The 17,912-nt window shown below is 33.4% G+C and overlaps 2 protein-coding genes across 2 annotated transcripts; both read right to left on the minus strand.

Annotated features, from left to right (window-relative positions):
• Positions 1–1,226: 1,226 nt before the first annotated feature.
• On the minus strand, positions 1,227–2,525 carry LOC104894066 (glutathione S-transferase U10). The gene is made up of 2 exons (XM_010680234.4): positions 2,162–2,525; positions 1,227–1,657 (listed from the first exon to the last, which is right to left on the minus strand). Exons 1-2 carry the CDS (start codon positions 2,486–2,488, stop codon positions 1,301–1,303), a joined length of 684 nt encoding a protein of 227 aa, XP_010678536.1. The 5' UTR covers positions 2,489–2,525; the 3' UTR covers positions 1,227–1,300.
• An 11,518-nt stretch (positions 2,526–14,043) lies between these two features.
• Positions 14,044–17,899, minus strand: LOC104894067 (pentatricopeptide repeat-containing protein At1g74600, chloroplastic). Its single transcript, XM_010680235.4, has one exon. It carries the CDS (start codon positions 17,789–17,791, stop codon positions 15,101–15,103), a length of 2,691 nt encoding a protein of 896 aa, XP_010678537.1. The 5' UTR covers positions 17,792–17,899; the 3' UTR covers positions 14,044–15,100.
• Between the last annotated feature and the right edge of the window lie 13 nt (positions 17,900–17,912).

The following is a 17,912-nucleotide window of genomic DNA, read 5'->3' on the forward strand; positions in this document are numbered from 1 at the left end:
TTGTCAACTCAACCAAAAGCTTAAGCTGATGGTTGAGGCCCTAAGAATAGATTTATACTCTATCACGCCCCCTCACGCAAGAGCCCTTTGGGCTTGAAGTGTGGATGCAGCACAGGTCTCCCTCATACCTAGCGCTAAATATTCCACTGAGAAAGGAGGGGTGGATGAGATTCGAACTCGTGACCTTTTTGTCACGCTGGCTCTGATACCATGTCAAAGGACCAACTCAACCAAAAGCTTAAGCTGATGGTTGAGGCCCCGGGAATAGATTTATACTCTATCAGCAACGGCAAGTGTGGAACGAGTCTTCTCTTCAATGACTTATGTGAAGAACAAATTGCGAAATAGTATGATGGGTGATCAACTATTGAATGATAGCTTAGTCACATTTCTTGAGAGGGATCTTTTTGTTCAAGTTAGTGATGATGATGTATTAAAATGTTTCCAAAGTATGAAAACTCGTAGGATGCTTTTGTAATTTTTTTTATTGATGTAATGTAATGAATTAACATTCTATTTAGATATTGTAGTTTGATATTTGAGTTAATGTATTGAACTTTGATTGAATGAATGTATTTATTTTTACCGGCTCCGAACCCATAGGGTTGGAATCCTGGATACGCTACTGGATGCAACACATGTCTCTCTCATACTTGGCGCTAAATATTCCACCGAGAAATTAAGGAGGGGTGGATGAGAATCGAACCCGTGACCCTTGTTATGGAGGGGTTACTAATATTATATAAGGGTCACTGATATTCTCACCACTGATTATGTTTTTTTCCACAGTTTATCTTCCTGTAATTACTATCAGATATAAGCCTGCTGGTATCATTAAGTTGTTAGGTAAAATCTACCACAAGAGAAAGATATTATTCCCTCCATCCCAAAATATAGTTCTCATTTCCCTTTTCTCACAGTAATTTATGCAAGTAGGGATAGCAATTATTTTTTGTTTATTTAAATAAATGTTGTATGGGAAAAGATGATTTTAGGAGAGAGTGGAGAATAATTGGTTAAAGAGCATAAATTGTAACATTTTGGTTGAATAATAAAGGAAAAAATAAAATTCAAGAAGCAAATAAATGATGGGACACGGTTTTTCTAGACAAATTACGGAAAGTGTGGAACTAAATATGGAAATGGGAACTATATTTTGAGACACCCAAAATAAGAATGGGAACTATATTTTGGGACGGAGGGAGTACTTCCAAAGAGACCTCGTATGAAACAAAGGAATATGATTATTAATCACTTGATTACATGCAATATATGTAATATTAATAATCAAGTCAATTCATTAACTAGCCTTGATAAACATCTGGATAAGGGCAACTAGTTTCTTATGGTCAGGGATGCTTTCCTGGACCACAGGCAGGTTCATGAGGGAAGTCACCCATGAAAATATTAGGGGATGTTTTTCTGGGTCCAAAATCTTTTTCCCAATAACTTCTTCTCGAGCTTTGTAAGCTCCAAATAACGAGATCAACTGGATGTCAAGGAGTCCTAAACTCGCTTTGTCGATGCAAGAAACATCTTTTGGGATGAAATCGGTCATTCTATGCTCCATTAAAGTCATCTTCTCATGCAATTCATCGAGAGCCTTGTCCTGTGCCTCTCCATTGCATTGGAACAGCTTTAACAAACTTTGTGCCAGCTGCAAATTTGCGATTGTGATTATGTTAGCCAAGAACAAGTTTTCATTATTTCTTAAACTTCATTCAACATAACCGAAATATGTAAGCTTGCAATAACTCATCATAAGACATTAATAGTTATACTGTACTTGTCAATTTTAAGGAGTCACACACCGCACCGCTTTAAAATGAAAAGGTTAACTTAGTCTTACCAATAAAGTGTCGAAAGTCTGTATCATGCAAGATTTTGCGTTCTTTATTTCTCAATTCACTTATATAATCTCAATATCTCATCAATGACTTAAACATGTAGCGATTTAGGATAAGTATGCAATTCATACTTCTTTTTTTTTGGGTAAGATGAATAACCTCTAGGCCAAGCACTTGAAAGAAGGGGAGTTGTAAGGGGAATTCTCCTCCAAGTGCCGCTCAATTAGTGGGATTCAAACCCTTGACCTTCAGGTCATGAGGTGGAATTCCGACCAAGTGAGCCAAACTAAACTGGAATGATTTGGAATTCATACCTGATTATGAAGGAAACTGGCCCAAAACCTAACCATAGCTCGTTGATACGGTTCCTCGGGCAGAAGCCGTGGGAAATGATTTGGCCAGGCTTCATCGATATACTCAAGTATGACGAGAGATTCAGCAAGAGGCTTGCCATTATGAACAAGAACAGGCACCTTTTTGTGAGCAGAGTTGTACTTAAGTAGTGCTTCACTCTTGTTTCCAAGATCTTCCTCTACATACTCATAATGTATGCCTTTTAGTTTGAGAGCTAACTCTACCCTCTTTGAGTATGTACTTGCCCACATTCCATGTACATTTACTTGGTTATCCCCCTCCATCATTCCTTCCCTCTCTCTTTGTTAATGAGTTATGATTTTTGTAAGTATGACTATTGGAAATTATATAGCCATTAGGTCAACCATCATGATATCACCCCATATTATTTATTTTTTTGAAAGAGAAATTTCATTAATTGAAAGTCAAACGCTATCTACAAGAAATATTAAAGAAAAACAAGATACAATCAAATAAGGTTAAATCAAATTCGTTTTCGAAGAAACTACAATTAACCAAATCGGGCAATACAACGCAGCCCCCTTGTATTTGCTAAATCATACAGTTATTGATGAGGAAGTCTATCATTCTGATATAGTTTGGAAAGAGTATTCTTGATTGAGTCATGTTTACCGTATCCGAGATTCAAATACATTCATCTTGAGTCTTGAACTTCAACCTATGAGAACATCTTATCATACCTAAAAACAAAAAAAAAACCCTACTCACAACTCCCATAGGGGAGGATGAGATCTCCACAATAGAGACTAAAGATATCTATCTAATAAAGTGATGCTAATTTATTCAACAAAACAAGAAAAACAACTAAAAACTGAAAATAAAAAGAAAAAGGGGCTTACCATGGATGAAAACATCCATGGTAATTCCCGACTGATGAAGAAGGGTAGGAGAGGCTAGAGTTTTAAACAGAAAAGAGAAAGAGAGTTTCTCTCTTGTTCATATTATTTATTTATTTAAAGGAAAGATAAACCACTTTTTCACGAATCCTTGACTTTTTGTTGTGTATTTTTTAGTTATCTAGTCATTTTTATACTATTACTCTCTTTATGAGTCTTTTGTCTAATATTTTATTGGTGGGTTTTTTTATTGGAGTTTTAATATCTCTAATTATCCAAGATATGAGTATATGATGTTTTCCTTAATAGTCTACTGGATGATAGGCTTATTGAGATTTTGTTATGCACTTATGACTTTTTATAGAATGATTATCATCAATCCTTTGCTTGCATTATGTTGAGTAATGTGAACAAAATTTTTAAAATTTATCATGGAGTAACGCATTCCTCCTGGAAATTCATATTAAGACAATGATAGGAAATGTGTGGTATTGACGAATTCAAACTTATTCATAATAGGGTCATGTTATATATAGTCCTCAGGGCTACATATAAGCATTTAATACATGTCTTAAAATGGAAATAGTTTATGAATTCATGACAAAATTTCACATCATTTGAGGTAATAAATGCTTGGTTCAAATTTTTATTTCTATTTTAAGCTTCTTATACATAACTCTAAGGGCTATGTATATCATTTTCCTTCATAATATTATTAATTTACAGAAGAGTTGTTTCATTATGTTAAAATTTTCTTCCATTGTTATTGAATAGCTATTATAGATGTTGTATATTATCTCTTGGACTTCCTTAAAAAAATAAAAAGGAATTGTGGCAGCAGGTGAAAGTTCTTGGAAGTGGTAAAAAGGAAAGATGTTTGTTTGGGAAAATTTTTTATTTACCGAGCGGGTCAACAACCCACTACAAAAATAAATAAATAGTGGAATCTAACTTATCAGTTCTAATGGTTTTTTAATACTTTATTTTTAGTGGGTTAACTACCCATCGAGTAGATGTCATATTGCCTTATTTGTTTGATAAAAACACATGAACTTCAATCACTTTTTGAAAATTTATAGTTTCGACGTAATCAGGAAATTACTTAATACTTCCTCTGTCCCAAAATATAGTTCCCATTTCATTTTGCACAATCTCCAAGACGTACCTTTGAATTACGATATTTTCTATTTCTTATTAGTAAAAAAAATATAAAAAGTTGATATTACGAATTTATACATTGAGACGAATCTAACAAGACCCCTCATGAATATGTTTTTTTGTATACATTAGTAAGAATATTTGGTCAAAGTTTTTAAAATTTGACTCCCAAAATAGAAATGAGAACTATATTTTTGGACGGAGTGAGTATAAGGTATGTGGAATTTCTCATCAAAAGTCTACTACCTATATTTAACAAAACAACCTATTGTATTTCCACGGAAATCAATAAGCTTCACGGTCCGTTTGGTAAGAGGTTATGAATGGTGGGAATGGTAATGCATTATAGTGTAAATTTGTATTAGAAATCCAATGTCATTACCAATGGTAATGCTACTTAATCACAAGATATCCATTTTCTTCCTAAAATCTCATTACTATCCATTATTACCACTTGGGAAGGTGGTATTAGGTGGTAATGAAAATTCATAAAGGAAACCCCATGTTTTGTGATAAAGTTTCATTCCCATGTTTATGGACATGTGAAAATCTTTACAAATTTACACTAAATTTCATTACCATTACCACTATTTATAACCACTAACCAAACAGGCCGTCAATGTCATAATTCCCTAGAAAGCTACACTATCAACCATTAAAAACAGACTAATTATTGGTCGTGCCCAAAGCCCCCGAATACTTGATAACTACTCCTTCCGTCCCAAAATATAGTTCCCATTTTCATTTTGGGTGTCCCAAAAAAGTTCCCATTTCTATATTTAGTTCCACATTTTTCCGTAATTTGTCTAGAAAAACCGTGTCCCATCATTTATTTGCTTCTTGAATTTTGTTTTTTCCTTTATTTATTCAACCAAAACGTTACAATTAATGCTCTTTCACCAATTATTCTCCACTCTCTCTCCTAAAATCATCTTTTCTCATACAACATTTATTTAAATAAACAAAAAATCTTTAATATCTCTCTTATATTATACTTCCATAAATTACCGTAAAAAAGAAAAGAAAATGAAAACTATATTTTGGGACGGGGGAGTATGAGATAGATAATTTTTTATATTCGCAATTGACATTGTGTCATAATAACTATTCCTTTTTGGTTGATGTTCCAAAAGCTTTTAGAAACTGCTGCTATGTTACTAAACTCAGGGAACAGTTGTTCCAGATTGTTGCATGTTCCTTACAAAAGTTATTTCTAAAAGCATCTTAATGATCTTGAGAACTATACTTCAACGAGTTATGATAAAATACTAACGGCACATTTGGTAGTTGTTAATGAAATGCGGTGATGAGAATGAATTTTAAGTGTAATTTTATTAGAGAAGGACCCTTAAAATCTCCATGGGGATGCATTTTTTCTCAATGGGCAAGCAATCTCACCCATAAACTTATGCTTTTGTCTTCAAGGAGAAGCAATTTTCATTACCACTCATTACCACCTACAAGGTGGTATTGGATGGGAATGAAAATTTAAGAAGAAAAGTGAACACATTAGGATAAATTAGCATTACCATGGGAATGAACAATGATATTTTTCACAAATTTACACACAAATTCATTCTCATTACCACCATTTATGACCAATTACCAAACGGGCCGTAATAGTTAGAGGCAGTTTGCCCACTATCACTACAAAAATTAGAGCATTATAGAAATAAATTATGACAACAAAATTTTGAATTGTTGATAGATAGAAACATATACTATTTTTTTGTTACCTATTCTAAAGTGACGTTTTTTACTCGAATTTTTCAACAAATAAAAGCAACATATTTTGGATTTGTTTCTATTGGAAACTAGTTGTTTTACTATTTGTTGCTAGATAGCATCGTATTTTCAATTTGTTGTCATATAACAACAAACTACGACAACAAATATTTGGTTTGTTGTCATTAGAAATAATTAATTTTACTATTTGTTGTTAGATGCATCATATTTGCAATTTGTTATCATTAGCAACAAATTACAACAACCAACTGTGGCTCTGTTGACATTAGGAACAATTAATTTTACTAATTGTTACTAGATGGAATCATATTTCCAATTTGTTGCCATTTAGCAACAAATTACGACAACCAATATTTCATTCGTTGATCACATTAGAAACAATTAATTTTATGATTTGTTGCTAGATGACATCATATTTTCATTATTTTGCTATTTAGAAACAAATATGGAAATAGATATTTAATTTGTTATAGTTAGAAATAATATATTTTATTATTTGTTGCTGAGATAACATCAGTTTTTCCTTAAAATGTGTCCCATACTGAAGAAAGATTAGTCAAACTACCACTTTATATGTCAAGAAGTTTCATACTATTATCAATTTCTTTAGTATCAGTATGCAAATATCATTCAGAATTGTAAGTGGAGTGACTCTCATTCTCTTTATTCATTTGCATGAATGTATTTATCAAATTATCAAACAATTAACAAAAAATGTAAGGTTAACCTTCATTGTATGAATAGTGCATTAGTCAGAGTGTAACTCTATAACAATCAAAAGTTGATTTCTATTTTTAGCAACCAATATCAATAATTTGTTACTAATGTCTAGCAACAAAACATTAATAATTTGTTGCGATATTAGCAACAATCATTTATAACTCGTTACTAGAGTTGGCAACAAATGCGCCAAATATAGAAACCAACATGGCAACAATATTTCAATGGATGCTATGTGGCAACGAAAATATTTCAGATTTTGTAGCTAAAATCATATGGAAACAAGCCTTTTAGCAACAACTATTTTTTGTTTCCAATTTGTTGCTAACACGAGTTACCAACAAATTTCTCATGAATAGCAACAATTTTTTACTGTTGCTAAATCGATTTATTTTTGTAGTGTATCCCAAAGCTTAAAAACTGTTGCTACGTTACTAAACTTAAGGAACAGTTGTTCCAGAGGTTGTTGCATGTTCCTTACAAAAGTTATTTCTAAAAACATCTTAATGATCTTGAGAACTTTACTTCAACGAGTTATGATAAAACATTAATAGTTAGTGGGCAGCTTGCTTACTAACAAAAAATTCTTTTTTTATTTTAAAAAGGTTACCTTTTTGTTAAAATAAAAATATAAAAAACTATTTTTTTTTCCAAAAAAATGTGATCTCTACCATAAAACAAAAAATTGCATTCATTTGCGTGCTCCCTTTAGCATTTTTCCCAAAAAGTACAATTATTGGTTATTGATAAGAACACGTGTTTGTGTGTTTGAAACCCATGTTATTGTTATATCAACCCATGTTCGTGTATTTGAAATCTGTATTTTTGTTAAACTAAACCCTGTTAGTGTATGTAGAAAAGTATAATATCTACTTTTTATCAAAAAGTAAACATGTGATCTCCGCCATAAAGCAAAAAGTTATATTGATTTGCGTGTCTCGCTCAGCTTTTTCCGCAAAAAAGTACAATTGATTTTGACAAGAACCCCTGTTTGCGTGTTTGAAACCCATGTTATTATTAAATCAACTCATGTTTGTGTGTTTCAAACTCGTGTTTTAATTAAATCAACTCATGTTTGTGTGTTTTGAACCCGTGTTTTTGCTAAACCAACCCCTATTTGTGTATGTAAAAATGTTGAAATGACAATATTAGCCTTGTTAGTGGACAAGCTGCGCAATAACTATTAGCATTTTATCACTCCTATACTTCAACATCTATACTATGTCTTCAAGAATCTAACTCCTCTTGGTTTCTTCAAAGCCCATCATATAGACATGAACATGGGTCGGGTCGGGCCTGTTTAGGGGCTTGGTTCGTTTGCTTTGGGCACCGGCGAGCCGGGTCGGGCCTTAGCCCATGAATAACGGGCCGTGTCGAGCCAGAAATTTTCAGATTTTGTCCATGGCCCGGCCCAGGCCCACGAGCTTGCGGGTCGAGCTTGTGCCTCCCGCGAGTCTGACCCATGTTTTATGTTAGTTTTTTGGCGATTTTAGACTAAAAAAAAAGCAAAGGGGCATTCGTCCCATTGCAGTCCCATGAGATAGCCCACAGGCCATATAAGCGGGCTCGTGCCGGGATGAGCTGGATGTGAAATTTCTTGATTGTGGTAGGTCGACGTCCCATGTAACAAACAACGGGTCGGGTCGAGCCTTGAACAGGACCGTGTCGGACCGGGCGTGTGCTGGGCTACTGGTCCAACCCATGCCCGCCTCTACCCATGATTAACCTGCTGTCACACTAGTCCCTACAGCACTTCTAGAATATTAAATCATATTAGTTGGTTTTTGTTATATATCATCTTCAAAACATAGCTTCAACAACTACAATAGTTACTTGCCCACATGTTATAAAAATATATATTTTTGATACAAATATATTAATTACATTAACGAATTTACGAATACAAAATGATGACTTAATTAATAGCTAATGTAATTAAGTAGCTTATATTCTTACGGGGCTATAGCCTATAGCAACATAGCTACCCTTGACCGGTTGACCCGCTTGATTAATTAGAATAACTTGAAGAAAGTTTCTAGTTGTACAATTTCAGCATTACGATCTGATGATCGTATCTCTATTACTTCCTGCGTTCTGTTTTAAATGAAATATTGGATGAAATGACACTATTCATTGATCAATTTTGACTCCAATTTATCGCTATTATATAAAGAAAAACATTGTCAAGTGGGATCTTGTTAGATTCGTCTCGATGCATACTATCAAGTTATAACTTTTTTATATTTTTTACGTGTACACAACTATAGATATTAATGACTAAAGAAGCGCATTGGGTTGCGTGAAAAAGCAAACGTTTCATTTAAAACGGAACGGAGGAAGTATATAAGCCAAGAGATGAGGTACGGTGTCCTCTTTTGAAGTGACTAGAATACCCTCTAATAATTTAAAATAATGTTTTTCTTTTTATAAAAAATTAAAGAATGAAAAATCAATGAAACTTGCGATATGAGTATGTCATAAATAGAATATGCAATACCATTAATAACTTGACAAACTAGATTGATACAATCAATTCAGGAAATCAATTAGAATCTTCAACCAAAAAAAGTTTGAAATATATCGTGATAACATAGGCTATGTTCAATTCACCTTATTTTTGCTTATTTCAGATCTAATCAGATCAGAAAAAATAAGTTCAGATCAGTTCAGATCATGCTTATATTTAAAAATCATTATATCTTTCATTACATATTAGTAAAAATTATAATAATTGAATATTAATAAAGTACTCATTGAGACGAATCAAACAAGACTCCACATGACTATATTTTTTCTTACATATTGAGAAAAATCTAAAAGATAAGATATTGTAATCAGATCAGTTCAGATCAGATCAGAAAAAATAAGTTCAGATCAGATAAGTTCAGATCAGAAAATTTCAGGTGAACTAAACATAGCCATAATATTTCATATTTACAAAGTTCAAACAATATATTATATTAACATTTATAATTGTTAAAGAACTATACTAAAGTCGTTGAGCATAAATTATTAAATCATCGATCAAATTTTTCAGTGACGGTATTCAACAGTTAAAAATCATTCACCTTTAATTTAAAACGATAATAACATCTAGAAAAGAACCTCAATAGTTTTACATCATACCAAAATAATTTTAGATAAAAAATATGTTCATTTGTATATACCTACATAAGATTGTCACGCACGCATCGCGTGCATATGCAACTAGTTTGTCTTAATTGTACGCTACCGGGTCCTTTTGCCTTTTAGTTAACCTTCCAAATATATTATTGTCATCCTCAAGATTCATTGTTTTGTTCAAATATTCAACCACCAATATTCTATTGTATGCAATTTGGTCCATTCACGCAACTTTTTATCATATTTTTACTGGAGTCATCTTACTGCTCAGTTCTAAAATAGCTTACATACTTGCTTGGCTGTCATTTGTTCTTAGGTCAATTCAAAGTGGAGATTTATATTTTAAGGAAATTTTCATAAAACTATCTTTTAAATTATTTTTTTTCAAATAATTACTCCTTCCGTTTCGAAATATACTCCTCCGTCCCAATTTATTTGCTACATTTTGCTATTTAGGTGTATCCCAATTTATTTGCTACATTTGCAACTATTTTCATATATAGTACATAGTTCCCACACTTTATTTACAAATTTGCCATCACTCTCTCCTTGATTTTTGTAAATATTTCTATATACAATACATAGGTCCCACAATTTACCTATTTGCTTTTTTTTTAATTCTTGTTATGGCGATGGTCCCCCGTCCCCACTCCCTCATTGGTCTTTGTGATAAAGCAAATGTAGAAAATAATTTAGGACGGAGGGAATAGTTCCTATTTTTTTTTTTGTGTCCCAAAATATAGTTCCCATTTCCATATTTGATTCCACATTTTTTCTTAATTTGTGTATAAAAACCATCTCCCATCATTTATTTGCTTCTTGAATTTTGTTTTTTCTTTTGTTTATTCAGCGAAAATGTTACAATTAATTTTATTTCACCAATTATTCTCCATTCTCTCTCCTAAAATTATATTTTCCCATACAACATTTATTTAAATAAACAAAAAATCGTTATTATCTCTCTTAGATTTTACTTGCATAAATTACCGTGAAAAAAAGAAAATGAGAACTATATTTTGGGACGGAGGGAGTACCATATACTACCTCTGTATTTTTTTAGTTGCATCATTTGCTTTTTCACATTTACCGAGACGATTATTTGAACATTAATATCTCTTCTTAGGTGTAAGTAAAAATTATAAAAATTTGATATTTGAAATCCTCGCATTGAGACGAATCTAACAAGACACCACTTGACTATGTTTTTTTTTCTTATATAATTATGCAAGTTAGTTTAACAAAGTTTGTTGATGAATAGTGTCATAAAAACAAATGGTGCAACTAAAAAAAATACGGAAGTAGTATATATAAGAAATTTTTTTCAATATACTACCACTTAACAGTAAAAATTATGTTTGATCGTTAAGTGAGAGTTGATTCTCACATGGTAGGTCACGTGCAATAAGTAGATGTTGGAACGAGGTGTAGGATGAACATCCTACACCAGCTCCAAAACGCAAGGCAAGAAGAACAAAACGCACCTATGAACATACAAAAAGTAATTGATTTGACAGCCAATGAACATTGACTTACTTCCAGTGTACTGATGAAAATTGCAAAAAGTAATTGATTTGACAGTTACTGTTCACCATTAAATGCGTGTAAATCACCATCCCACTTCTCACTTTCTCACACTCAACCTCCATCATTTTACTTCCCTCTACATTTTCTCTCTCCAAAAAATTCAAAAACTCCATAATCTCCATATGTCCAATCCACTATAATTATCTTCCACCATCCCAAAAATTAGTCATAAATTTTGCAAATAGCTCATTCAATACCCCAAATTTCGTTCAATATCCCAACAATTGAGTAATTTTCTCCTCCTTCCATGTTTAATGATTTTATTTTTTAAATTTCGTCCTCTAGTTACTAAATTTCGTTTGTTTTTTTGGAGGTTGCAAGAACACAAAGTGAAGAAATATCATTGGCCACCATTTTGAGAGCAAATGAGAAAAATCTGAAGAAATGCTCTACATCTCTGAACTACCTCTACTTTAAAGATCTGTCTTTACACATTGTTCACTATATGGGGCTAATGGATTATACACATGCCTTTATTAGTCATGTTATACAATTATGTAGCAATCAACTATAAGCAGCTTACTAAACATCTTTATACAAACAACTAATGCAATCCGCTAGTTAAATCAGCCAATACAACAAGCTATCAACTACTCCTTCCATTCATATTTATTCTTACTACTTTGACTTTTGTTCTCTTCAAAAAATTCTAAATAGGAACGGATATAGTATAAGCTAACAAAATCATGTCACGCCTACTAATAAGCTTTTTTTAGTGAAAATAATTGTATCACACGACATTGAAGTTGTAGGATCCAATTCCACTAAATATACTTTTAGAGTACGGATTTTTCTTACCCTTCCAATTTTCTAACTACCTATTACCTCGAGGTCTTGCTTGCTATGTTGAGTACTTTTCTCTAACCGGGAATTATTAATATGTACATGTAAGACATTTTACTTATGGCATCAAAGGCTTGGGTATCAATTTAACAAGTACCTCCCTCCCTCCGTTCTTTATCTCTTTTACATATAAAAAATTTGCATTAATTAAAATATGAGTTACAAACTATGAAAAGAACACACAAACGGAAAACAAAAAATAATGGCGGTTAATTTGCAGAGAAGCGGGCCACTATGTGTTACAAACTCTGTATATGGAATTCCACGGAAAGGAAATTCGTAGCATCAAAGATTTGATCAATGTTGAGGGTGTTTCTTCATATAGAATTAATGGCGGTTATCTCTATTATATAAGGGAAGGGGGGAGCAATGATGTCCTCTTTTGAAATGCCTATTTTGCCCCCCTTCCCTTTTTAAATTACAAAAAGAATGTCAAATCAAAATCGATACTCAAAGAAAACTAACGCAAATTAATTTACAACACTCACTCACAAATCACTTAAAAGAAGAAACTTTACGAATCACTCATACAATTGAGAAAATCACGTTATAAAAATCACGCAAATCACTTAAATAATCAGGAAACTTTATTAAAAATTAAAATTAACATACAAACTAAAACTAATAACCTATAACGTGAATACATACAAAAATATTTACAAAAATTTGCTTACAAATCACTATTCTCAAGAACCATTCACAATTAATGGTGGGCCATGATAAAAAATAGAGGTGTATTGGTAGTGAAATTAGAATTTAGAAGTTAGACAAGGAAAAAAATTATTACTTTTTTATAGTGTTTTCTATAAATAATAAAACTTTTACATATATTTGGACCTATCTTTTTGCGATTAATTATCAAGGTAAAAAGGTTTATGTAAAATATCATTCAAAAATTAAAGTACAACATATCTCTATTATATAAGGGAAGGGGAAGCTATGGTGTTCCCAAATGAAGAGACTATGTTACCCCTTCCCATTCTAAATTACAAATTTACTTACAAATCAAAGGTGGCTTCAAACAAAAATACCAAAAATATAATTATAACAATCATTCACAAACTACTCCCTCCGTTTCCTAAAGATCTTCCCACTTACTATTCCTACAGATACCAAGGAAAATCAAGTTGTATGGGGGCGTGGTGTGAGTAAAGTAGGAGAGAGAAAGGGGTTAAGATAAATTAACAAATAAAAATGGGTTAAAGTAGGAGAGAGAAAGGGAGTAAAATTGAATTAATAATGTAATGGTGGACCATATGATAGTGACATGAGAGGGTAAATAGGGAAATTTGTTTTGCCAAATAAGGAATAAAGCAAAAGAGGGAAGATCTTTAGGAAACGGAGGGAGTACAACCTATGAAAAATTGACTTGAAATCAAAATGTCCACTTTCTTTACAATTTATGAAGTACTATACTTAACTCAAAAATCAACTAAAAAATTATAATATTAGAAATCATAAATAAATTCAATAAAATGTCTATTTTGTTCATAGAATTTAACTTTGAAAAGTAAAAAAAATAAAATAAAAAGAATGGTGAGAGACTTATTAAGTGAGAGAAACTAAACCAATCAAATTTTGCACCTAAAAACAATTATATTTCGTATGTCTAATGTTTAAATTTTGACTCTTATGCCGAAAAAAATCGAGTTTCTATATCGAAAAAAAATTCAAGCACGCATCGCGTGTAAAAAAATCTAGTATTTACTATTTGAAGAGTAGATAAGAGGTCGAGAATCAATAGTTTATGATAATAGTATAACTTTCGCACTGATAAACTTGATGAATATTTTGCTCAGTGTCTACCAGGATTTATAATCTCTACCACATCTAGTATACTCTTACTTTCACCATGATTGCATAATCTCTACCAGTACCAGTACTAGCAAACTATTCATTTACAAAGAAAATTAATAAATCAAAATGCAGAGTTTCGGAATAATTACATTTGAACAAGAACTGGAAAATTTCTTGATCAGGCAGCAAGTTTCTATCTCTTCTAAAGCTGGTTGAGCAATGTTTAATCGACTGTCAAATGCGGAAATGCCAATTCAAGTAACCTAGATAACCGATCAGCACTCTATATAGCAGCTGACAGTCCTCTATATGCTTCTCTTAAAGCAGGGATTCAAGAACATATACAAATAAATTTCTGAAGGAACTTCCATACTCGAGTTAGTTGCTGCTGTAAACAGCAATATACAGAAAAAATCTGGAGCTAACAGCCTTGGCATCTAACAGTATCAGATAGGCACCACTCAATAACATTCCGCCTCCGCTGACAGAAAAAGATAACTCAGATTTCTGTCTACAGGATTATTGATCATTTTGTATCTGGACCTTAAATATACTGTCACTGAAGTGTTCTCATGAGAACAGCTGTTAGGACCCAAACATCTTGCAAGAGAACATTATGATAGCAGAATATAGAGGTTGTAGCTATATCAAATCAAACCAACAGGTTCAAAATGTGCAACTAGTCCGAAACCTACTGTCCTAAGTTAAACTTACCCTTCTATGTTTGAGCCATTTCACAAAAGTGTTACCATACAGACATAAGCGATTTTTGTCCTTGAGTGCCTTATGCTATCATTCCATCAACTCGCCATCAAAGTGAATCAAATTTGAAAAAGTGACAAACTGATAATCATTTTGATTCAATGGGATTGAATGCTTTTTCAACATAGACATCAATATGATCTCCTAGATGTCTACTTCAAAATATATTTCTCTTTGACCTGGAGTACTTCCAAATCTTAAGCCTTCAAATGCGGTATCAGAAAGAACGCAGAAAGCAGAAGAGGATCGCAACAAATTAGGATCACCTGCTAGGTTCAAGTCGAGCACTAGCAGGACCTGAACAGTGAATCACACAAGGCTCCAGCCAGGTTCCTTGCTCAATGTAGTTCCCTTCATTAGATCTCTAATCTCCTCTACTTCCTCCCACTGCCCAATATCAGCACACAGGTTTGACAAGGATATATAAGCCCCAGGATCAGATGGCAGCAAATCAATAACTTTTTGCGCTGCTAACCTTCCAAGTTCAACATTGCCATGAACTTTGCAAGCAGCCAGCAATGTTCCCCAAACCAAGGCATCAGGCTTTATAGGCATATTATTAATAAAATTTTCTGCTTCTTTTAGTCTTCCAGAGCGACCAAGAAGATCAACCATGCATGCGTAATGACGAAGGTGAGGTTCAATACTGTAGTCCTTGGACATGGAGCTCAGATGAGAATATCCTTCTTCAACCAAACCAGCATGACTACAAGCAGATAAAACTCCAACAAATGTCACAGAATCAGGTTTCATGCCCTCACTTTTCATAGCTTCATAAAGTTTTAAAGCTTCTGCTCCTTTTCCATGTTGTGCACAACTCACTATCATAGTTGTCCAGCTAATCAAGTCAGGCCTTATTATCTGGTCGAAAGCTTTATGACAATCATTGACGACTCCCCATTTCGAGTACATTGTAACCAGTGAACTACCAACAGAAACATCAGACTCCAAACCTAATTTTATGATGAGAGAATGTAATTGAATTCCGACGTTAGTCCTTTTCAAAATAGCATCAGACCCAAGAATAGATGAAAATGTATACGAGTCAACCTGGAGATCATCCACAAGCATTCCACGGAGAACAGAGAATGCTTCTCGAATGTATCCAGATTTGGCATACCCTGAAACTAAAGCAGAACACATAACCTGATCTTTATAGAGAATCATATCAAACACCCTCCTTGCTAAATCTAGAGCACCACATTTTGAATACATATTTACAAGTGCACCTCCAATGAGGCTCTCCCCGCCAAGCCCTGCACGGAAAGCATAGCCATGAATTTCCTTACCAATTAAGGGAATCACAAGGGAGGAGCAAGCTGTCAGAACTCCCATGAGAGTTATTTGATCTGGCTTCCTCTCTGCAAGCAGCATCTCTCTGAACAGCTGGATGGCTTTATGAGAATATCCATGTTCAACAAAACCATAAATCATTGAGGCCCATGAAACAATGTCTTTAACAGGAAGCTCTAGGAAAATTTCATAAGATTCAAGCAAACGATCGCATTTTGAGTACATAGTAAAGAGTGAGCTACCTACGGAAAGATCAAAGACTAATCCAGTTTTAAGCGTGTAGGAATGAATCTGTCTCCCCATGTAGAGACAGTCTATGATGCTCAAAATACTAGAAATGGAGAAATTGTCTGGTTTCATACCATTCAGTAACATTTTGCAGAACAATTTCATTGCTTTCTCCATATTCTTATTTTGAGCAAAAGAAGATATCATGACAGTCCACACACCTTGATTGTCACAGGCATCCTGTTCTAGATACAAAAATTCAGATAAAAGAATTTCTCCGACTTTGGAATATGTACTAATCAGAGAAGCCGCCACCACTGAATCCGCAACCAACCCAGATTTAATAATCCATGAATGCATTTGCATAGCTACGTCAACCATGTTTGACTTGGCACATGCACTGAGTATGCTAGTGAGAGTATATCTATTTACCTCAACCCCAACTTTCCTCATTTCCCTAAGTAGCCCAAGAGCCGAAACAACATCATCCTTTTGCACATAACCAGAAATCATAGCAGTCCACGAGACCACATTTTGCACCGGCATTCTAAAGAAGTTTTTGACAGCCTCATCCATATGTCCACATTTAGAATACAAATCACTAATACTAGTTCCTACAAAGACATCTTCTCCTGCACCATGTTTAATCACCAATCCATGAATCTTCTTTCCCATATCATCATCTTCAAGTGCAATACAAGCACCTAAAACACCAGAGAACGTAAAACTATTAGGAATCACAGCACACTGACGCATTTGATTAAAGAGCTCGATAGCCCTTCCATGATCCCCATTTTTCACACCCCCACTTATCATGCTATTCCAACAAACCACATTTTCTTCATAAGGCCAATCGTAAAAGAGCCGAAAAGCATCCTCAACACGACCATTTTTCGCAAAGAGATCAATCATTCCAGAACGAACATACCCATTGGAAAAGAACCCATCTTTTAGTGTCAATGAATAAACCATCTTACCATACAACAAAGACCCTAAACCACTACAAGCAGAGATAACACTCCCATAAGTAAACTGATTACTGCCATAACCCATATACCTCATACGGCAGAAATATCTCCAAGCATCATCATATAATGAGTTGTTATTATGACCAGAAATAACAACATTCCAAGATATGGAATTTGGGCTAGGCATTTGATCAAACAGTTGGACTGCATCATCAATAGATGAAAATTTCAAATACCAATCAATTAAACTGTTTATAAGAAAGAGATCAGAGTGAAAATTAGCTGATTTTATCAAATGGGTATGTATAGTTTTGACATTCTTGATTGAAATCAACTTGGATTTTTTCCATGAGGCTAAAATCTGATAAGGGTCGATATAATTATTGGGAAACGCGTCAACGTTGGCAACAGAATTTGATGGGTTGTTCAACGCAGCAATGGAGGTAATAAATTTTCCAGAATAAATTGGTTTTTTGGGCTTTTTTGAAATTTGATGAAGGAGGGAATTCATGGTAGTTGCTTTTTCAGCTGTTGTTGAAACTTAATTTTAAGTGTAAACTGAATTAAGCTCTTTAGAGAAGCGCAAATTTGTAACAGTTCAAGAATATATTTACACGACATATTATTCACTG

This window comes from Beta vulgaris, chromosome 5 (genome assembly GCF_026745355.1).
Source record: "Beta vulgaris subsp. vulgaris cultivar EL10 chromosome 5, EL10.2, whole genome shotgun sequence".
Taxonomy (NCBI): domain Eukaryota; kingdom Viridiplantae; phylum Streptophyta; class Magnoliopsida; order Caryophyllales; family Amaranthaceae; genus Beta; species Beta vulgaris.